The sequence below is a fragment of the Arachis hypogaea genome, chromosome 18 (assembly GCF_003086295.3).
Source record: "Arachis hypogaea cultivar Tifrunner chromosome 18, arahy.Tifrunner.gnm2.J5K5, whole genome shotgun sequence".
NCBI classification, from domain to species: domain Eukaryota; kingdom Viridiplantae; phylum Streptophyta; class Magnoliopsida; order Fabales; family Fabaceae; genus Arachis; species Arachis hypogaea.
The window spans coordinates 115,266,412-115,290,648 of record NC_092053.1 but is presented as its reverse complement, the minus strand read 5'-3'; the positions used below and the strand labels follow the sequence as shown (position 1 = coordinate 115,290,648).

The 24,237-nt window shown below is 31.9% G+C and overlaps 1 protein-coding gene and 1 long non-coding RNA gene across 2 annotated transcripts; one reads left to right on the top strand and one right to left on the bottom strand.

The window, feature by feature from the left end:
- Window positions 1-7,274: 7,274 nt before the first annotated feature.
- On the top strand, window positions 7,275-9,259 carry LOC140181143 (uncharacterized). The gene is made up of 2 exons (XR_011875799.1): window positions 7,275-8,393; window positions 9,038-9,259. It is a non-coding gene; the product is annotated as an uncharacterized lncRNA (long non-coding RNA).
- A 1,586-nt stretch (window positions 9,260-10,845) lies between these two features.
- LOC112773153 (uncharacterized) lies at window positions 10,846-21,921 on the bottom strand. The gene is made up of 12 exons (XM_025818214.3): window positions 21,582-21,921; window positions 21,065-21,395; window positions 19,685-19,856; window positions 19,179-19,228; window positions 18,211-18,303; window positions 18,027-18,115; window positions 16,084-16,162; window positions 15,569-15,651; window positions 14,380-14,458; window positions 12,821-13,547; window positions 11,808-12,417; window positions 10,846-11,606 (listed from the first exon to the last, which is right to left on the bottom strand). The coding sequence occupies exons 1-12, from the start codon at window positions 21,611-21,613 to the stop codon at window positions 11,465-11,467; spliced, it is 2,487 nt and encodes an 828-aa protein (XP_025673999.1). The 5' UTR covers window positions 21,614-21,921; the 3' UTR covers window positions 10,846-11,464.
- Window positions 21,922-24,237: the final 2,316 nt, after the last annotated feature.

Below are 24,237 nucleotides of genomic sequence, written 5' to 3'. Positions count from 1 at the left end.
AATTGGTAACTACAAGGATAACTCTTAAATCAGAAAAATTTCAATAGGATCAATAAGAAGAAAAATAGTGTATTAGTTTGAAACAAATTCAAGTTGAGTCAAAGAAGTATGAGATTTACAGAAGAAGAATACCCAAAACCAAAGACAAATCTTATAAAACTCAAGAGAATGGTTTAAAAATACTTTCGAATACATTGCTCGTAAAAAAATAGAAAACTTAAGGGAAAATCATTTCATGTTCTAAAAGATAAAATGAGTAACAAACATCCTTCAAAAGATTAATAAAAGCGTAAATGTGGCATTATTTCAATATAAATTCAAGTAGAAATAGATTACACAAAATTTGTAAATGGAAAGATTAATTTGGCTAAGAGCAAAATTGTATTTTCTTTTCTTTTTCAAGCATGCATGAAAACTGCAATCTTGTTGGAAGGAAACATGAGATAAAGTTTTGCTCATAAAAGAAAAGAGGTTGCATTACAGTCGAACAGGTTTAAATCACATACAAAAAAATTTTAGAGTATAAGGTAAAGGAGTGTAGGCTGAATTGAAAGCGATTTTATTAAAACTTCAATAGACGGTTATATCGCATCAAAACAAGTTCAAATCACATCAAAGAGAGGCACTGTTCAAGTAAAGGAATGCAAAATCAAGGATAATTTTGCATAATAATAAACCAAAACTTGTTTAAAAATGTTTAAAACAAAAGTCCAATAATATACTTGAAATCACATCCTTGTAAGGATGTTCAACAATATTAAGATGCACTAAGAACGAAACCAACTCATTTCAAGAAAGAAACTTAAATTAAAGGATTTCAATTAGGATTTATAAAGCATGTCACTCATAGAAACGAAAATCTTAAGAAGGAACTTAACAACTTAAAAAGTTGATTCAAAACTTAAATTTCTTCAAAAGAATTCAAAACCTTTTCAAAAAATGGTTCAAAACAAAATTCTAAAAATATACTTGGAATAACCACCTCGCAAGAATCATTTAAGAAGTTTACGATTCGCTTGAAAAGAAATCAGCCCATGGAAGAAAGGATCTTTAAATTAAGGGAATTCAAACAAGAACTCACTGGGCATGGATTATCAAATGAGTTTCCAATTGGTCTAAAAGAATACAAAACGCGCCAGGAAGACAACTCAATCAATAGAAAATTCTCAAGAAAGAACCTTTGACTAAAAAAAGACAAATAAAAGGACAAATGGTGCATTAGATGAAAACGAATTCAAGTTGACTCAGATGAGTATGAAATTCACAAAAAATGAAAAACTAAGACTAATTGTGATGTTCAAAAAAGTAAAAGAGTAATTAAAAATAGAATCAAATATGACATCCACAGAAATGAAAAGCTTAACAAAGAAATTGGTCCATTCATAAGAATAAAGACATGAGTCCAACATTTTTTTTGTAAGAATAATAATTGCATAAATAATGTAGTATGCTAAACCAAATTTGACTTAAAAATAAATTAGGTGAAGCTTACCAAACAAAAATCAACTGGAAAGAGACAAAAACCTTTTTTTAAAGAATATCTAAATATATAATCAAATAAAGATATTCATAAAAACTGTAATAAAATTGTTAAAAAATCAAGTTGTATTTATAGTGAATATATTTCCATAAATCAGTGAAAGAACAAGTGAGGTATTAGAAACAATTAGTTTTAAACTATATAAGGAACTTTCAAAGTTTATATAAAGAAGTGCATATCAAATCAAAAGCGATTTTGTTAAGATTTAAAGAATGGCTGTAATTATTGTCAAATAAGAGGAAAACTAAATCACAATTTATTTACAAAGGACTCGGAGTAAAAACTTAAAAAGGTATACTGTATCATAACAGGTTCAAATGTATATCAAAAAATACATGACTCAAGAGGAAGTGCCTAAATAAAGAAGGTAAATACACCAAGGGTTTTAAGCAGACATATGCAATTAGGATCAAACAAGAGCACACGTGAACAAGAGGGCAGAATTTTGGAAGATAATCCGATCACATTCCAAGAAATGAATCGCAAACAAGAACCTTAGAGCATACCAAGCAGGAACAAGATACATGATATTCGCAAAGTTCAAGACAATTAACCGAGTAACTTCGAGAAATAATTTCTAACGTTCCCAAAACCCGCGACTCACGTTATCTATGACTCGCATATCTTCTATGATAACCGTGCTTCCATATGCATAATTTACTAGTGTTAAGCCGGCGAAACTTAATGCCAGGAATTATGCAATGCAATACTAATGGCATTAATCAATAGACCGTCATGTGTATAAAGCTCTAATTCTCGTTATCTGAACGAGACCTATTACATGACAGACGCTCAGAGTATGCAATTGAAGTATAGTCCATTCCTCAGGCTCTACAGGAAAGACCGCTCTGATACCATAACGTAACACCCTCACTACCAGAATGTCACGCTTCCGACTGCGTCACTCTGATAACAAGAAGTATTACGACTACTTTATATACTTAATATTTAAATACATGAATTATAACTAATTAATTATTTAATTTTATTAGGATAAATATCAAATTCTATTCCTAATATAAAAATACAAAATTTTATTCCTTCCATTTTTATTTTACCACTATAAAAGATCATATATACTAGAAGAAAATATTATTTGTTTACCAATTACTCTTTCATTAAGTAGCTTTTACAACAATTATTTTTCTTCCTATGAGGTGTCGTCGCAAGAAGGCAACTATCGTAGACACAAACCACCCTACACTCTCCAACTTCCGTGCTCATCATTCAGAGCAATATATGATATGTTATCCGATCCATGGAGCATTTATAGACCATGGTGTTATCATGTATGTATAAATAAAAAAAATCGTATTTAAACTTAAGTCATGTATGGTATATTGTAGTGTAAAATTACTTTCAATTTGTGTTGTACAATGATATTATGGTCTAATTTAAGCTTTTACTTTAGAACTGTGTTATGATTTTATCTCATTATTTTCTCTTAGATATCAAATTGACGTATTTTTATTTATTATTATTGAACGGATGTGGTATGAAATTTACAAAAAAAAACATAATAACTCTCACACTTAATTTATTTTGTTGTAGTCTTCTATCTCTTCTATTTCTTTTTATTTTCTTCTTATTTATTTTATTTTTTTAAAATATCATATAATTTATTATAATTTATACCAAATAGTCAATTATTAATAATTTATTATTATTAATAATGAATAATAATTAACGACTCATACTTTTAATAAAAGTGTTTGGATAATTTTTATATTTATTAATATTAATTGTTGATTATTTTTTCGTAAATAAATTGTATTATGATTTTATGTTAGTTCATAATTGATTAACGATTAATGTTCATGAAGCTATGTTACTCTAAATTTTATATTTTACAAATATTTTATTTAAATATATTTTTTAAACATAAAAATGTATTATTTTTAATAATATCATATTTTTACTTTTTTTAATTATTCTAAATGAATATTTTATCGAATACTAATTAAAGTCATCCTTCCATTTGCTTTTACTAATTAATTATAATTTGCATCTTAAATTATGTTGAGTACATAATATTCTATTATGCTAAAAGTAAAAATAAGATAACAAATATAATTTTATCTCTTAATTTAGTATATTTATTTATATTTTATATTTTCTTATGATTAATTTTGTATGGTGTTAGTATATTGAATAAAAATAACTATTATAATAACAAAAAATTAAATTAAATTTCAATTAATAATTTTATGCTCTTTACTTTTTCTTTTAGTTTTATTTTGGATTTTAATTTATTACTAGTGATGAAATTTCATTGATACTGAAATAAAGTTACAAAAAGGTCCATAAGGTAGACTAAGTTACTCATTAAATGTGATACTCACGTTGCAACATCTAAATGAAATAACCTAAGATTTAAAATGCTTATCTTTTTCTTCCTCGCTGTCTATTATATTATCTATTCTATTACATAAAAATAGAATTTTTACATTTAATGATAGAGTCGACGTAGCATGTTTCTGAAAGTGTTTCCTAATTTATTTTTTTTAATTCATTAAATACAATTCATTATGATGAATTAATTATATCAACTAATTGATTTGATTAGATATTTAAGTATCACATAATTTAAAATTATGTATATCAATTAATTGATTTGATTTTTGTGATATATAAATTTAAGGAATAAATTAAAATAAAATAATTTATTACTTATTTAAATTGAATACAATAAATACAAATTAATTTAGTTAGAAATTTACTATTTTCTAATCTTCTATACATAAAAATAACAGAACAAAATTATAAAAATAATATTTTTATCACTTTTGCTATTTTAATTTTGTTTTCTTTGCTTTTTTTACGAGTAATCTTATTTTACATTAACTTTGTTTATTTAATAATAAAATATACTTATATTAATTCTATCATATAATAATATATATTTTTTTGTTAATCGAGGAATTTCAATAGTTATCAACTATATTTAATGGAATGACTAAGAAGTGAGAACTATGAGAAGTTAAACCTAGGTTCGAAATGTTGAAACAAAGAAAAGAAAACACTGAATATATGATTAAAGAAAAATATATAATAATGAGAAATATATTAAAACTGAGTTTTCCCCCAACTAATAAAAGTGAGGTGTTAATTCCTCATAAATTATTCTTTTTTCCTCCAAAATGAAAGTATTATTCTCTCATCTAAATTTATTTTAGAAAAATATCTTTGTTATAATTATATTACAATTAGCATTTAACGAATAATGCATGATTATACTAATTTAGGAAAATATCTTTATTATAACTATATAAAATTATTATTTAATACATTATCAACTAATAAAAGTGATGTGTCAGTTCCTCATAAATGAAAGCATTATTCTCTCTTCTAATTTTTTTTAAAAATATCTTTATTATAATTATATTACAATATTACAATTATATTAAAATTAGCATTTAATGAATAATGTATAATTATTATAATTTAGAAAAATATATTTATTATAATTATACAAAATTAATATTTAATACATTATTAAACTAATTATCAATCGAAAATATTTTTAATTATTTTAATTATATTGATACATAATTATGTTAACTATCAATAATTTTTTTTATAATTATATATCAAATCAACATTTAATACATAATTATGTTCATTGTCAATAATTTTTAATAATTATAATATAATTTTAAATTAATCGTATTTTTTAGCAAGTTGATATTGATATCTACCTTAAAAAATTAAAACAAAAATCTATGATTCTAATCATGATAAAAATGTATATGATATGATAATAGCCTATTCAATCACGGCAAATATATGATGTATAACGTAAATAATAAAAAATTAATTTAATAATAACTAATTTATATAATTATTTTTGTTCTAATAAAGTCTATATACAGTGTTTTTTGTGGTTCGTGAGCCTAGATCTAAGGGTCAACTCATTTTTTTGACTTATTATTCTTCCTTGACTACTTCATAGAATAAGAATGTATTTTTTGTTTTTCATCGAAGTTACGTTGATCCTTTTAAGATAATAATTTATAATTTTTTATAGTTTTTTTTATATATTCATTCTACTATATTATTCTTTTGATAATTTAATGATTGTTCTTACTCCAACTTTTTCTTTTCGTCTAATGTTCCAGTATGATTGTCTTTTCGTCTAATGTTCCAGTGTGATTGTCTTTTGTCGCAATCATTTACAATGCACCACATCCATCAAATACTATCTCAAGTTGTATTCACTAATTCGGATTCTAATTACATAGATGTAAGCGTCCAATGAAGGAGCAGTAAACTCTATTTTACCGATGGAAGGTTGGATCTACTCACATATTATGACCAACCTAATGCAATTTCAACGAGTGGTAATATATTCAGTTTTTTTTATTTTAAACTTTTCATAATTAAAATAATTTTATAACATATTGTGTTTTTTTTTTTCAAAAATTACCGGTCTTCTTTTGCATTAATGCAATGCCATTGAGAAAAATAAATGTCAGTTTAGTTTCTCGGTGTGGCAATTCTATACATTGCCACATTGCATGGATAGCGGATGATGAAGCTTATTTAATAAGGGGATGGTCTAAATTTGCACGACTTCTAAATATTCGAACTTATGATGTTGTTTCAGTTGGTTGTCGTTACGAGAATGACTCTAATTTATACGTGTCTAAGGACTAGAATAGATTAAATATTATTTAAATAATTTAGTTCTAATATTGATATTTGATTAGATTAGTTTTAGAGAAATTTAAATTGTTGCATCAATTTATATATTACGACTATTCTTTTTGGATATGTTATTTTTAAATTTTTTAAAATAATTTTTTTCCGACTTTTAAGTTTTTTTTTTCTTGGATATATGTATCATATGTTTTTTTTTTTTTTTGTATTTCAAATTAGTAATGCAATTATTAAGAGGAGAAGCGTAATTCATCAATAGATTAGAGTGATTAAAAGTTTAATTATATTGTGTGGATACAAGATTGATTGATTAAGATTAAAACGTGGTAAAAGAAAAAGAGTCACAATACAATATTTTGCTTTTCTTGCTAACATATGAAGATACGTGAAAAAAAATTAAAACATCACTATTTAAAAAAAATTGTTAATCATATGTATGAATGAGAATTGGAGAATATACATGGATATAAAAAATAAAAAATTATTGCACGATTATATACTAATATTGATATAATATTGTTTCAAGTATATGTTTTGCAGGCATCAAAGAAAAGTGTTGAGTTATTTTTTAGTGGGTTTAAATTATTTATTGTTTATTGGAAAACTTTGTGCATTAGAATTCTCTAATAATTTATTGTTTATTTTGAGCTGATTTTGATATGTTCTTATTTGACAGTAAAATAATACATAAAAATTTGTTAGTAGGTTTAAATATTACTTGATTATTTATGGTCACATTGAGTATATATATTTGATTTATTAAAAAAAGTAAATTACTAAAACCAATTAATAACTATTTGAGTTAATACACTTATCACTAGATGAACATGTTATATTTTTATTAATCAAATTATTATAATTCAAATTAATCTTAACAAAATAATTTAAAATTATAATTTCAATTTTATTACATCCATGGTAGGGCCTATTACACTTGTTGAAAGATAATTCTGGTTAATGCCATGAAGACTAAGCATAATTCTATGCTTATTCCTAAAAATATGACCAAAAACCTCTTTATTCCGTATTTTGGCCTTTCCCTAAAATTATTAATGTTGATGATGAGGTCTCTTTCATTGCACCAACTATCTTTCACCAGATTATTATAATCTTCGTGTAGAATCCATGGTGCCAGGAGCCTAAACGGTCTATCCCTTTTTTCTCCCGTTAAGGTGTCAAAGTCCATTAAAATAGGGAGGTGGTCCGACTTCCTTTTAGGGAGGTGTTTTACGCCAACTTCTGGGAACAAATCACTGAACTTCATATTGCAGAGAAAGCGGTCCAGTCTGCACTTTATATGATTTCTTTGCCAAGTAAAAGAGGGACCAGTGAAGCCCAGATTTTAATCCCACAGCGCTGAATGCATTCATGAAACCTGCTTGTATCTTGGGAGAGGTTGGAGTTGCCCCCGGACTCTTCCAGGCTCAAGATGGAGTTGAAGTCTCCACCAAGACACCATGGTCCCTGTGTAACAGCGGCTATACTCTCCATGTCATTCCAAAGCCTACTCCAATTCCCAGGTTGTGGACTACCATAAACGCTAGTAAAAAACTAGCTTCTATTCTCATTATCTCTAATCCTCATGTGAAAAAATTGTTTCTGAATATTAAGGGGTTCAATGCTCCACTCATGCTTATTCCAAAGGCACCAAATTCCTCTGGCAAAACCTTTAGCTTTACTAATGCATCAAGAATCAAAGCCCAGCTTTTGGATCACCCCCTCAGCTTTAGACCATGAGACATGAGTTTCAAGTAACACACACAACTTTAGTTTGTGATGATACGTTAGATTCTTAATAATAAAAGGGAATATTTTGGAGGAGACTCCTCTACAATTCAAAATCAAAACATTCATAATAACCATATATAAAAGATAGGAAAAGAAACTCGCTAAATTCATCAGAAGACTTTTGCCCCTATGGGCTTGCCTTCAGTGGCTTGGACCACCCTCTCTACCCTTTGTGGAGATTTTTCCATCATCTGTGATTCTGATTCATTCATGTAAGCATCCTTTACTGGTGCGCTACTAGACGCAAGCTTCTGAGTCCGGGGGTTTTGTATCGCCTTCCATGATGATCTGTTGATTTTGGCCACCACCCATGATGTTAGTGATGAGTTTTTGAGTAGTATGGTCCATATGATCTCCAAGATGAATTGCCATGTCATTATTATTCTAGCAATCTGTTTGTTTAGAGGTAGGAAAATTGTCTCCAGTACTCTTTATGCTTATCTTCTTTTTCTTTTTGAATAACTTGTATTAAGGGGTTGTTGTCCTGATTATTTGAGGTGCTTGTGATGATCTTCTAAATCTACACAGATTTTTTGACATGTTTAGGAGCTGCTACTGTCTTCTTTCATATGGCAGTATTCTTTCCTTTAATGATGGGAATAGGGTTCTTTTGCTTCTGTTGTTGTTTTTGGGATGATATGGCATTTCCTTTTCTGGCTGTTTGGTTAGTACCTAGCTTTTTGCTAGTCTCAGGCAATTGGCTACCATTATTTTCTGCCAAATTAATTACTTGAATGACACTGGGTTCCTTTTCTTCAGCCCCTATATTAGCTTCTTGATTTTCTTCCGCAAGGATTTGGAATCTTGATTGGTGTGCTCTTTCTTTTTTTTTCTTCCCTAAATTTTTGGCTTTAGGCTTGATCCTCCTTGGATTTTTCTTCATAATCATCCATGGTCCAAAGGGATTATTCCCTTGATCCTCATTTATTTCCTCCTGATTGGTAGAGACGTAGAGTTGTTATGCAAATCTTTCCCCTTTGGTTTTGCTTCCTCCAAATTTGGAGATATCATTTCTTGATTTATCTCACTAGGATTTTCTTTCCTTTCCAGGTGTTGCTGCTAATTCTGCCTTTCCTGATTTGTCTCCTGACCGTTGCTACCTTCCTTCTGGTTAGGTTTGTCTCCCTCTTCCATTGCCGGTCCTCCTATGCTGGTGGTTCCAATCACCTTGTCCAAACAATTTTTCATCCTATGTTCATATCAGTCACAATTAAAACAAATTTGATGTAGATCCTCGTAGACAATGTTAAAATATTTTCCAAGGGCTGAAAAGGACAGGATAATCTGCTTTCGTAAATCAATTTCAACGCATATTCCAGCAAACCTCTCTCTAGAAAGGATAGTTGTTAACTCATCAGCCTTAAGCATAGTGCCTAGGGACTTTCCAACCTTCCAAAGAAAAAATTTATTATAAAGTTCAGCTGGAAGATTAGGAATACGAATTCATACCGCAATATTTTGCACGTCCATCTCATGAGGGATAAACAAGGGCCTCCACCTCTGAACTAGCAGGTAATGGTCTGCTATCATCCAAGGGCCTTCAAAGAGAGGCATGGGCATAATCATCTTGATCAGTAAATCTGACCAGGAAAAAGTTCCCATCAAGATCCATAACCCTTATAGACCCTTCTTAACCCAACGTCTTTGCACTCATCTATCAATCGCTTGCAGGTTGAGTGTCTTACCGAGAGGTTTAACTATTAAAGAAAGTCTCCATGGTTTGCACCAATCATCATATTCCTCCAAAGGACATCAATTGTAGGTTTATGATTGAGGGGTGCTTGATCTTCCTTAAGGGGATCTATGCCGACATCATCCGGGATGTAGTCTTCTAAAACCATCTCTACAATTTCTTGCGAGTTCAGCTATCCAAATCCATTTTCCACAACCATGTCTCTGTAGGATCTTCTAACCGTCTTGCTCAATTCTGATTTGTCATTATCTACTGTCTGGTTCTTTTTTCCTTCAGTATTCCTTTGGTCACCTTCTCCTACTTCTTCCAAAACACCTTCTCTCCCTTGTGCGCCTATGTTTTCTGCATTCATTTTTATTTTTTTGGTGCTTCTTGACATCAAATCTTCCTCCTCCGGAGGGCGGAAGTCAGTCTCGGAAATAGAGGAATCAGAGCTCATAAGTTCCATTCAAAGAAACAAGAGGCAGATTATAATCGACTCATTCAATTATAATTGTAAATACTATATATAGTAAATATTGAAGTTCTCTTAGATGATCAATTTGAAAAACCTTTTAAAGTCTCAGACACTTCAAAATTTTCTCAAAGCTTTGATTCAACCCTTAGTTCCGTAGCACATGTTTGCCATTTCAGTTTTTTCACTAGTATCGAACCAATGGATATACGGTGCATATTATGGCGGAGAGAAAAAAATATGAAAAGAATGAAATTCTCTTTAATAGATAATTCAATATCTAGCTAAAAAAATGTTCCATTTTATTTTTATTAATTTTTTAATATAAATTATACATTCCTGACTCCTCTTTATTTTCTCCACACAAGTCTTTTCATCATAGAATTAGCCTTAGCCCCAAAAAGCTGATAGGTTGATGCAATATGAGATCTATCTCTAACAATTATAAATACATGGGTGATGATTTCCAGGAACAAGTTTGCCAGTTAACTATACATTAATAGTTCTGAGAATGCATAAACTTCATGCTTTTATGCAGAAGATATTACACTTTGAACTATATACGGATTCTATACAAGTCAAAGCGAAATAGTGAACTCTGGGGGATTATAATTTTTTTTTCCTCCACTAAAACCTGAATTTCTAATGCGCAATCATACATATACAAAGGATGAGCTACAAGTACCAAAAATTTAAATAAAAGAAAAATAGTAACATAATGTTGCACTATAATTCGATGATAGTGCATTTTGGTATTTAGATTGCAATATAGGTTCAACAAAATGGGTGCCAAAAGTTAAGAAAACAAACGGCAAAATAAGATCTAGCTTTAAACAGAGCAGCATAACCAAGACCTAATCAACCTATATCTACTAACTACTGATGCTTTATCGATGCATGATCGTTACAAGCATTTTATGAACTTAAGCCAATGCCCTAGGATCTACAATCGAGACAAATATCTCATTCCATTAAGGCTAGTTCAGAACAAGTAATAATGGTCTTACATCTAATACTTGCACTTTCTCCCCCTATTCTAAACCACAGGTAGAAGCTAATCTATGAAAGCTAGACACATGCAGAAAAGAACAAAAACTATGCCTGATGAACTCGCAGTGAGGAAAAGAATGGAAGGTAAGACAAGGTTACATTCTTAAACAAAAGTGAGATAGCTCCAACAATGCTTTGCGCAGAAATAACCACAGGACCACCAGTGGGAGCAACATCTGTATAAACCCACACTAACTGGAGGCTTCGAACATTAAATTCGCTGCAACTCAATGAATATAAAGTCTCCACATGACCTAATTACCAAGAGTGGACATTTCATTCATGTTTTTGGTCTCTTCTGTTCCTGAGGAACCAAACGGATCCCTTGTTTCCCAAGTTCCAAGATTTTCACCCTTCCATCATCTATAGTGACATATAAATTTGAAGAGCCGTCAATTATGTCAGTAATCACTCCCTTGTGCCTGCATTTTAGAAGGTTTTAAAAGGTAACGTATCTAATAAAGTGGGCATGTGTTCAAAAAAAGTTGAGGCAAGAAGCATAGAGAAATATATAGCAAGATTCATATAATACTAAATTAACAAAACATGACTGACATTGCCAGCATCACTAGTGCATGCTATTACTGTCAAGTGATTAAAAAAGAGCAATAAAATAAGCTAACCAAGAATTGTCAGGGGCCTGATGAACTTCAACTCTCTTTCCAATTGCATCTTTACCCAATTTCGTCAATATCCAGTTGGCATCCATAATCTCATCCATTAGATTGTCCTGATGCAATTGTGTTACATCATCCTCATTAAATGATGTTTTTTCCATATAAGGTGGTGGCCTCTTCCTTTTAGACCTCTGTCCCTTGATTGAAGATTTGTCCTGATGAGGAATTTTTCCGTTTTCAAAGCTTGGTTTCTTGAGTTTAAATCTTAGTGAAGTTCTAGGATCTTTCGTCGAAGAATGTGAAGGCATCTGATTAATATTTTTATCTGCATGAGACCCGCCTTCAGGAAACTTTCCCGTCAACATTCTTTCACCTCTTTGAGGCATATCTTCTACGGCTCCAACTTGATCAATTCCATCAGTACTATCTTTACCCAGCATGATGTGAGGTTGCTGTGAAGGAACAGCTTCACATCCATCAGACAGACTACCACTACCCCTAACAGAGGTTGAATTCAGTTCAGAAATTTCTGGCTTAAATTTTCCCAATTTGATTACATTTCCTTCTCTTACAGAACCCTTTATAACTTGTGATTGACCAGAGTCAATTCTGTTTCCTGCAAGTGACATGAACCAATTTTTGCTGCATTAGATATTTTAGAAGTAAAAGTCCAAACTATGTTAATATATGCATGTCTGTGTGTTCAGACACACATGTGCGCAAACCTCGCAGAAAGAGAATCCAAACAATAAAAAGTCACAACTTAAAAGAGAACAGAAACAGAAACGGGTTATCATATCACTCAAATGTATGTGCAGCGAGCGCATGGATATTGCACGCACACATTGCTGTAATTAAGTAAATTTTGATAGATTTTGTGAAAGGGCCATGTTGGTTAAAGATTGAGCAGCAGCCGACTTTCACACAATAAGATCCTAAAATCCTCGTACTCGAAGTCACTATTGCCAAAAAAATAAAATAAAATAAATGAAGAAAAATAATTGAGAAGAGATGCATACCATGATGGGCAATCACAGCTTGATCTCTTTGGCAGCTTGATGAATTAGACTGTGGAGAACAAGAAACATTAATCTTACGTGCCCCCAAATTTATAACCAACTTCTTCCCTTTCACATTCTGGGTCATATCAGCAGGCTTTCCACTCTCCCCTGCACTATCAAGAGTGTGTGCCTTGCTGCTTTTAATTCGAACAACTCTAGGTCTCCTCTCTTCATCATAAATGCTTGCTTCATCTACAGATTTGTGTCTCAAAATCACTGGCTGATTAACAGGGCAAGATCCTTCAGTTTGACTCATGCTTCCAGCAGCAGGTGATGAATAAACATTGGGAACTTCATTTTCATGGGATTGGATATCATCATCCAACCCATGCAAAGATTTCAATCCACTGTGTCCCTCAAGATTACATTGTGCATCAATTTTATCAATAAATGTCTCTAGATCCTTTTTCCTAGCATTCTTTCCGCTTGAATGTTTCTTTCCATAATCTTTCATCTTCTTTGTTGAGTCACCAGACAAGTTCTTCATATAGAATTTCAGGGAATGTCCAGATTCACTCTTTAACTTTAGAAGCCCGCTATCTTCATCATCTGAATATGGTGAAATACAAAAGATTTCTTCTTGAGTTGGTAAACCAGCTGCAGCCCTTAAGCTGGCAATTAAATCTCGGTCAGCTACATCTCTTCTCCTCCAAAGCTCTTGAACAGCATCTTTATGATTCTTGATCTGGAGTATAATAATTGGATATATAAATAATGGAATAATGACCAAACATGCTCAATCTAAAGAGTTTTAAAGCAATATTGTCATCCAGGTTAGGTATTAGACCCGACTAAATCCCCAAAGTGGTCCCTAAGATCCACACCATGCACCAACTTGGTCCCTGAAGTTCCAATTGCACTATTATCGTCCCAGAATTGATCTTCGGGCACCATGGTGGTCCCTCGACCCCTTTCTGGCAGTGACTCAGCAAGTGGAGTTAGGTGAAGCAATCCAATGCCACCTTGGACACTGGTGGAACGATGTCGTTTGCTTTTGGCGCCCAATGAAAGCATATGCGACATCGTTTTGATATATGCGAAAACCATTTTAGATGCCAACATATATCAAAATGACATCGCATCTACTTTCATCGGGCGCCAAAAGCAAACGACGTCGTTTCACCAGTGACCAGGGTATTGGAGTGTCAGTTCATCATTCCATTTGCTGAGTCGCTGGCAGAGAGGGGTCGAGGGACCACTATGGCGCCTAGAGATCAATCTCGGGGACAATATTAGTGCAATTGGAACCTCAAGAACCAAATCTGTGCATGGCATGAATATCAGGGACCACTTTGGGGATTTAATATATTAGATCCCATCAACTGAGAAACTGATTAGTCGATGCTGTTGCTTCATTCCAAGGAGTTCTTTCCATGGAGGCTGAGCCACAATAATATATGGACATATGTATGAATAAAAAGAATAAACAACCAATCAAGTCATTTTCCACTAGACGGAGTCAATTACATAGATCAAACAACACATGAAACACATAAATATTAATATACACTGCATACCTGATAACATTCCCCACGGCATGTAGGACATTGATACTGAAGATTTCCATCCACTTGAAATTGTTGATATTTTTCGTCACTGCAAAACATGTCTTCCAAGGTGAACTAACTAGCCAAATCCGCTAACAAGCAGAAAAGAAACATTGCATCTTTATTTATAGCGAAAACACATCCTGGATGTTCTTTCATTAACAAAATAGATCCAAACGGGTAAAAAGTATTTGATAATGCGATAGGAACTGGGCCTCTAGCTACTTGGCTTTAGCCTTTAGGTATGAAATAGGGGATTAATATTAAGTTAGCAAATGTAAAAGAAGAGAGGAGGTATAATTGAAGATATTAGTAGTTGAGTCTAAGAAAGCAACAAATTTCTCAAATATCCCTAACCTTTGTAGCATTCAAGGCAGTAATTATACACACACTATCTGGTATAGTCTGAAGCAGTTACAGTAACTGCTATCAGAGCTCCCTAGAATTCATTTGATAGCACATCACCAAGTTTAGGGAAAGATGGAAAACCATTCCCCTAATTTACATTCCCTACCTAAATATTATTATACTTCCAAATAGAGAACTTCTCTTTGATCACCCCCTCCCCCCAAATAACCAAACCAAAAAAAAAAAAAGAAACCAAAAGAAAACCCTTACATTCCATTTGTTACTAAACTATTGTTAAGCTTACCTGCCACTGGGGAGGGGGGCTTGGGCACCACAAAACAAACAAACAAAATAACCAACAATAAAACATGGGGAGAAAACCACACCAACCGCACTGTAAAACTAGTTCTGCTGCAGGTAATCGACTTAATTCCTGCACATAATATTTTCCTTGCTATCTTATTCTCTCTTATGAAAAAAACAAATTAGAACAAGCAGCTTTTTCACAAAAAGAAGCCACTTCCACCAACCCACAGCCCTCTCCCTGGTCTCTTCTGCAATCACTTAAGAGCTTTTTTTAATGGAAAGTGCTAATATCAATTTTGCTGAATACGATAACAGTAAGTAGCTATTCAATCACATTATTAAAATCTAAATGCACTATTCGCATTGGGGGATATAAAACTACGAAGTTAAAACTAAATAACCAATTTATGAAAATATAACTAAACAAATACATACAATTTCAAAGGAAAAAAAGAACATAATACAAGTAAGGTTATCTTTACCAAAAATCTTTATTGATACTAACCTAATATTATCACACTGGCAATGTACCCAGTGTTGGCAAATGTCACAGCATACCATTGGAGTTGATTCCGATTCTCTATAAACCTACAAAACATACAAAGATAACAAGATCTACTCAACTTTGAATTTTCTTCAAAATCACACTCTGGAATAACCCTATTTTCAAGAGTAAATTAACATGAGAAACTATCAATACGTAAGTGCATTCTCCAAATACCAAGGTAGTTCAAAATTCTAAATATGTAATCACCTAAATACAGTAAAAATTCTGGATATAACTTCCTTCCAAAATTAGACAAACAATCACAAATTAGATTTTCCTAGAACTTACCATAATGATATCAATTATGACTTAATGTCTTACAATAGTAATCATGTTCATAATGACTAGAAACAGAAACCATATCGACAAAACAACATATAATCACAGAATTGACTGTGTATTTACATTTCGTGAACTTAGGATCAAATAATAGCCGGTTATAAGATCCAGATCAAAATATAAATAAACAATACCTTTAAACAAACAGGACAGTAGTTCCCTTTCAGAAACAATCTTCCACATGCATCACAGCAGGTGTATCCCAGGAACCACCTAGAGAAATTAAAGGAAACAATGGTGAAGAAATCAAAACTGAGCTTCAGTGTTCATGTAACAACATTCCTAGGGCCTAAGGGTGTCAACTAACTAAGACAGTCATGCATAATAGAAAGGTCATGGTTTACGTGATTGTTTCGAAAAGCAAAAGATTATACCTTATTTTATAAAAGATTAAACTGATTTCAATACTTGCTTATTTGCATACTTGTTTTTCTACAAAATCAATTATATGATAATCAATTTATGTATGTTGAAAGTGGTTTCCAGGATAATTCGATTCCATTTGGATTGTATTAAAAAAATTGCTTGTATGTTGGTAAAAATACTCAACGGGTACAGAACCCTAAACCTATAATATATAACAAAGGGGGTAGGGCAAAGCATGCCGCATTACATAGGGCCGGAGAAGGGCCGCATCCAAAGAGTGTAATGTAAGCAACCTAACATAAGGTAAGCATCAGTGGCTGATTCCAATCTTGAACTTGTGACCATGAGGTCACACGGAGACAACTCAATCATTGCTCCAAGGGTCCCCCTTCAATCTATAATATATACTAGTCAGGGTTAATCTTGTAATAACTCTGTATTGTAGAAATAGATTATAAGCTAATAATTCTCAAAACCAACTTAACCTTTTTCCCACTGAAGCTTAAATTCTATAAAACAAATTACAATCCTTTTGAAAAGTTTCTGTTTATTTGGTGGAGAAAAAAAAAAAAGAAAAATTATCGTAAAGGACCATTAGCACATATTAATTAGTGAAAAGGACCAATTAAACTAAAATTATTTGTAAAGGACCTCATAAAATTTATTTACGAATAAGGACCAAAAGAAATTTATAAATGACCATGATATCCCTTAATGTTATCATTCATTCCCATTGTAATTGAGCTTTCTTTCCACCTTTATGCTCAATGCCCCCCACCCGATTTCCGCAAAACCTATCTTCTTGGGTATCAAAGTGCTGTAACGAGGAAATTCTAGCCAAGAGTCTGTTTTCACATATATAGCTATAATTGATTTTGGATTAACTAATTCCATCAATCTAAAAAATCTCATCAGTTGGGGAGCTAGCCTATGTGCGTAGTTGTCGATGATAAATGAGTTTTCTAGATGAAAAGCTTATGGAATGTTACTAATCTTTTATCGAGTTCAATTAGGAGTCAACTTTTTTGAATCCTAAATTTTTAAATTTTAAATTCTAAATTTTAATTTCTAAACTCTAAATCCTAACCTTAAAAACCTTAAACCTTCCAAAACATAAGAGTTAAAATAATAATTTTATAATAAAAAATGACTAATGTTAGCAAATAAAAAGTTAATTGCCTATACTTATTCATCTTTTATGTATTTGATTAAAGTGAAAGACTTCTCCAAATAAATAAAACACACAAACGTAATGTGGGATTACAAATAAGCTGAAAGGTTCATCCAATCCCTGATGATAGGATAAAATGAATCTGAGTTTGGGTTCATGGAATACAGATAATCAGATATAATGAATAGGTAGTGAAACTGTGAATTTTAAGAACTTAATTTTGGAAGGTAGAATATGATAGATGAGAGGGGAATGCTATATTGAAAGGTAACATTGTAACTTAATGAAAATAACATGATCCTTCTCTTTAAATAAAATTTATTATGGTCGTTATCAATAATTAGCATATTTGGCCCCTCTTTTTAACTCACCTTTACTAGTGGTCCTTACCGCTAATTCTCCTCCAAAAACAACAAACAACTTTTTACGAAGTTTCGAAACATGCTTGTATATCATAATTCAAAAGAAATAACAGAATTAGAAACAAATTTATGGAATAACACAAATATGCAAACAGACTCTAAAGTTACCAATATTTACCTCAAGCTTGGTCCATTTCCAGGGACATTTGATCCACAACTGTGACACCTTGTATGCTTTGGGCACAAATAGGGACCAGTACTAACATTCTAAATTATGAAAAAACAAAAATGAGATGGTTGTTCATACTGGAAAGTGCTATAAGTTGAATAGTGATTGCACTGACACATTATACACTTCCTACCTTATGAGGAGGTTGCAGACAGTAACAATGGTAGGCACCATCACACCTTTTACAAAACATGAACTTGCTTGGATCTCCAGTTCTTCTGCAAGCCTGGAAGGTTCACATATGGAACAAAATACTAAGGAAACTAACAAAAAATTAGTTAAAGCAGCAACTTATCTCAAGAAACCTAAGAAGCTAAGACATTCAACTCCGTTAAATAAACAATCAAGAAGTGCAGACAGGAAGAAATCACTATGATGACTATAGAACTTCACAGTTAAGAATTTGAGGGGAACCTTTTTTTGCCAAAAATGAGATATAAATATTGAAATTGAAAACAAGCTGAATTATAGTGATAGTGAGAGGTGCAGCATATAAGAAAACTTCAAAAATAATAATAATAGAAGAATATCATTAACAAAAAGAGAAGAATAATACAAGATGGGAGGATATCCTTCTTCAATAATAACACAACATAACAAACAGAACTATCATCGGTATTAGCCACCCACACTAGAATACATAACAAGCATGAGAAACAGCAGGATATTAAAGAGGCAAGACTGAATGAGGGTGATAAAACCAACAGAATTCGGGCAAGAAGTATATAAAATATAAAGTAAGGCTCTTCCATTATATACAATCTCCTACCAAAAGCTAACTATATCCCTTTTGTTTATTGTGTGAATTGATCTGTTTGTTCATTTCATCAAACATCCAAACCTTACCTTCCATTGGCATGAAAATAAACCTAATAAATAAAGAAACAATTTGAGAAGAATAATGAACAAATCATAGAATCCAGAAGATTAAGTTACAAAATCTTTGACAAAGGATGTATGAAAACAGATTTTGTAAAATACAATTGCTAAATTGAGAGCAGAATCACTGAAAGCAATCATTTGTTCACATGAAGACACAACAGAAGAGCCTTCAACATGGAAGTGATGAAAAATAAGTGAAAAAGATGCGAGCATTTTCACCTCACAAATCCGGCAAGATCGACAGGTCCATGAACTCCAGTGAAATAAATCTGAAAAAGGAAAAAGAAAATGAGGCCATGCACAAATATGATGATTTATTAAAAATATATACTATGAATATAGCAACATAAATTTAATATAATGTTAAATATTGAAGTTTATATATAAAATTAATGAAAATAATATATGATATTTCATCAAATAACACTTATTTAAAATAAATTAATAAAATAGGAAAGTATCTAACGAGAAAATTATTAAATATTAAAAAAAGGTATCATAAAAAAATAAATTTAAATCTAAATCAAATTATATTATATGGAATTTATTTATTTAGATTATTCCTTATTCATTAAAGTTCTGCATATTAAGATTTGATTTACAAAACATTTTGTGCAAATAAAAAAGTCCAAGGGAACAGTAGTTGTGGTAAGTATGCACACAATACATAATTGAAGTATTTGTCATAACAAACCTTCAGGATATGAACAAACATATATTCGTACCTCTATTTTGAGCCCAACTTCTCAGGCAGTTCCTGTGGTATTTTTTACCACAACTTTTGCAAGATAGCATCTTTTTGGCTCTCTCACTTCCGTTATTTTCAACACGATTGCACATTCGACAGAAAACATTTGATTGACCCTGTTCTTCTCCAGTGTGATTTCCTGATGTATCCTGTTTATTTATACCAACATTATACTGGTAATAATAAAGGCAAGAGTGCAAGGTCTTGAGAACAATAACAAACTACAAAGACTGACCAGGAATACATTCATACTAAATATACTTGAAGGCAGGGTGGGGAAAAATTCTTCCTAAGGGTTGCTCTTATCAAAACACTCTTCCTAGACCTAAACATAATTCATTAAGAGAATAAGATATATGGCAAGGAAGGGGAAAACTTCAACAAGTTTTCCAAAACAACTTCAAATGCATGATGCTAGGTAAGACTACTCCAAAGAACAAACAGAAAAAGCCACACTTTCAAAATTGGTAGTAATTCAAATAATAAATAAAGCGTTCAAAATGACCATTACATTTGCAGTTTGCACAAAGGATTGTGGAAAGAGTAGCAGAAGAAGAAAAGGTCAGAGCCTCACCAGACAACTCAATGCTACACACAATTGACTATGTAACTAAATCCTCACTGTTAAGACTGAATGAACCGCAAACACTGCTATTTTATTTAGACTTTAATATCTTCATTTCCCTCGTGGTTCACACACATTTATATTTAATCGCTACACGTAGAACTATGTCTGCCATATAGATACCAAAACAGAGGGGTGAAAAGTAACTATAGCTAAAGTATTCAATCTCCAGTGACAAATATGCAGTTCATGTTCAGAATCACATGTTTAATTCTTTATATAACCAATAGGAAGGAGTAGCAGGGAGGAATTTGTATAGTTTGCTCAAAGCGTAATGTCCAATAACCAGTGCTACTGATATACTATAACACGTCAAAAGATTTTTCCATTTCATCTGACAACCAACAGTGGAAACTTGTAGAGGAAAAATTTTGTAAGAAATCCAAGAACTGGAATAACAAGAATCAATCCCCATTACCAGGTTTCAGTCACACAACTCAGCACTCCAGAGAAAAACATGCCAATCAAAAATAAGTGAAAATTAAACAGACACACAACAGAATCATTAAATTCTCAAAGCCCCTCAGCTGAAAACCCCAATCGAACCAACCCTCATCAAACCACCATTGCCAACTCCCAACCTTAAGGCTGTGTTTGGATATTGTTTCTTACAAAGAAATACAGAGTGAACATAGAAACTCGTGAACTTGTAGAGATAAATGATGCAATTTTTCCGTCTGCATTTCTACAAAACAGGATCCAAACACAAAAGCCAACCGGCATTGCACTCACCGTGACATCCCCGGACTCAAATCGGCGAGCATACTCCTCAGCAGCAACCATGGCGGCGGCCCCCTTCCGCTGCAGCGCAGCCCTCTTTGCCTGCACCGACGCGGCCTCGTCTGCCTCGTCCACAACAGATGGTAGCACCTGGCGTGGTGGCGGAGGCTGCGGCTGTAGCACCACCTTCGGTACAGCGACCTGCACCGTGAGACCGCCACCGTCGAGTCCCGCAATTCCGGTGGGATCACGGAGAAAATCCTGGAGCCTCGAAACGACGTCGTCCTGCTGCTCATTCTTCGGGCCGCGCAGAAACCCTAGCGGACAGGTGCAGATTCTGCGGCTGAAAAAATAAAAACAAAAACCAAAAAAACGCAAAGAGTGGGAAAGAGCTAGACGAGAACAATGAAATAAATTATTGAAGAAGCGAAAAAGTGAGAAGCAGAGTTTTATTTGAAAGGGTGCGAACTAAAAACTAGAGAGTGCGTGGTGGGTGAGAGTGCATTGATAGAGTGCGTGTTACCATTACCATGTAATTGGACAAGCTACATGAAATGCCATTTTGAGGGATTTTTGGTTTTTGGATTTGGGTTTCAAAATTTTGATTTGCACAGCGGATTCGTCCTCTAAAATTTACGTCTCGTGTTTCTTAATTTTTGTAAGAAATAATAATAAAAATAAGGAAAGAAAAAGTAATTTGAGAAATAAAGAAAAAATAAAATGAAAATGGGGTGACGAGGGGGGCTGTTGTTGGAGAGGTGTGATGTGAGGCGAACGCCCGAAAAGAACGGAACAAGATTTAGAAGAAAAGACAAAATCACAAAACTATAATCACAAGGATAATGCATAGAATTTGAGGAGATAGGTCTATGTGGAGTTTAATAATTAAATCTGTCTTTAAAAGATTATTCGAGCCCTATTTTAATTTTCAAAAGATAAAATTAATTAAAATAGATTTCATAAAATAATAATTTTGGTCAAATTTATTTTGTCGTCATCTAAACTGATGACATGATTAACGTTTCACCATATTTTCTTATGCAGAACGTTAACTAACAGTGTGACACATTTTAAATCTTACAATATTAATACTAATAAGATAAGTTTTATCAAATTAACTCAAATTTGACTCAATGTAGAAATTCTGATTCCAATCTCAAGCATAAATAACTTTATTTTTCTAGTGAGACGACCTTGTATGTTTAGTAGTAAGTAAATTTGTTGAGTCGTTGTCATGATGGAGTTAGGGAACAGAGGCCACGGTGGAGACTTGCCGTGTCAATCTAATGATAGCCATGGTTCTAACTCGTTTATGGACGGAGGAAGAAGATCAAGGACCAAACATGCTTCTGTAGTTTGAAGACTTTGATTAAGAAATCTGGAACAGCACAGAATTCAGATATGTTGTTCCATACATGTGAACAGTGGCGGAGCTTAGTTCAGACAAGGGGGGGCCACCCAAACTTTTTATAAAAAATTTAGTAGTACTTTTTAAAAGATAAAAAATAGTTCAATTGACTTAAATACTTTACTATGACTTAAAGTATCTAATAAGTTCAATAAACAATACTCTCTCTATCTTTAAGTTTAAATATAAAAAATTAGATATTTTTTATTTATTTAATTTAATATTATTTTATATTTTACTATTTATTTAATTTAATTTTTTATATGATAAAAAATAAAAGAATATTCAATAAGTATTAATATTATTGTATTTGTATAAATTGATTAAAAAAATTCAATAAATATTATAAATTTTAATATTTGTCCTTCTAACTTCTTCTTTACATATTTTACAGGATATATATTCAAATTTTTATATAAAACAATAATGAAAAATCAAAGAATTGATACATTTTTTAAGAGGAATGCTAATATTTAAGAAGGAAAACATATAAATTTTATAATATCAACACCTGTAGATAGTTCTTCTACTTTAATGAATCATGAAAAAAGTGAGATATAAGTATAACCTTCAAAAGTTCAAAAAGTTACATCTGATGACTTTAACCTTAACTTTTTGGAACGAGATATTGAAAAATGGCTTTAAATTTGACAATATCACCCAAACCAGAGAGATGAGATTAGACGAGCTTATCTTAAATGGGGTCCATATCAAAAACATTTTGACAATTATTTTCTATCTGGCCCCCCAAAATTTTGTTTCAAGTTCCGCCACTGCATGTGAAAGATACCGGGTGAGTTAGTTAAAATAAAAATTTCCATCATCGTCCATCATGTTGCCTACGTTTGTGGGTTGTTGATGTTGTTTTCTCTAAAAATATAAAAAGGAAGCCACTACAATGACTTTAGGTAGGTTGATGATAATGAATATAAATGAGTGGCAGAAGGTGGTGGAATAGCAGATGCAGAAATTGATGTAGAGATTGGCAATGACTATGATGAATGGAGAGTGAATATATCATAGAGAGCGGACAGCTTGGAGGGTAAAAATGCTAATGATGTACATGTCAATTGCAATTATTGCAGCTACTGTTATTAGTGGATCACTTTTAATCATGGTTGTTCAAGTAAAGCTAGTAGTGATATTGTGTTATGTTATTGTGCTTTATGGGTGTTGATAGACTTTTGACATAGAATGAGTTGATATGTAATGATAAACTGATATTATCACTTAAATTAGTTGTTCAAACCTAATTGTGTTTAATTCAATATGTTGCTGTCCATTATGCCTAATGGGTTGCTTAAAAATGCAATATGGTAATGTTTATAACATAAATATAAATTCAAAAAAAAGATGTATAAATCATAACATTGTCTTCATTAGTAAGTATAATCATAATCATAATATTGTCTTAGTAGATATACCATAGTAAGTAGCAAATGTTCCATAACATAACAGACATAAACAAAGGTTCTATAATATAGTGAAACTAAACAAAGGGCTACAACATAAGAGACCTAAACAAAAGGTTCCAATAACAAAGCAAGATAATCAATCACATTGTTTACATAGTCCTGTATCAAAACACAGGCAACAACCTTAGACAAAACACATGTTCCTAATCAAACAGCTTTATCTTTCTTTCTTGGATGCTTGAACCTTGGAGTTGGCACAAATGTCATGAAACTTGTCAACTTCTTAGCAGTTGTATAACTTGTTCTTTTGATTGTTTCAACAGAAATGGCCACAGCTGCAGCTGCAGTTGGTTTAGAAAAGA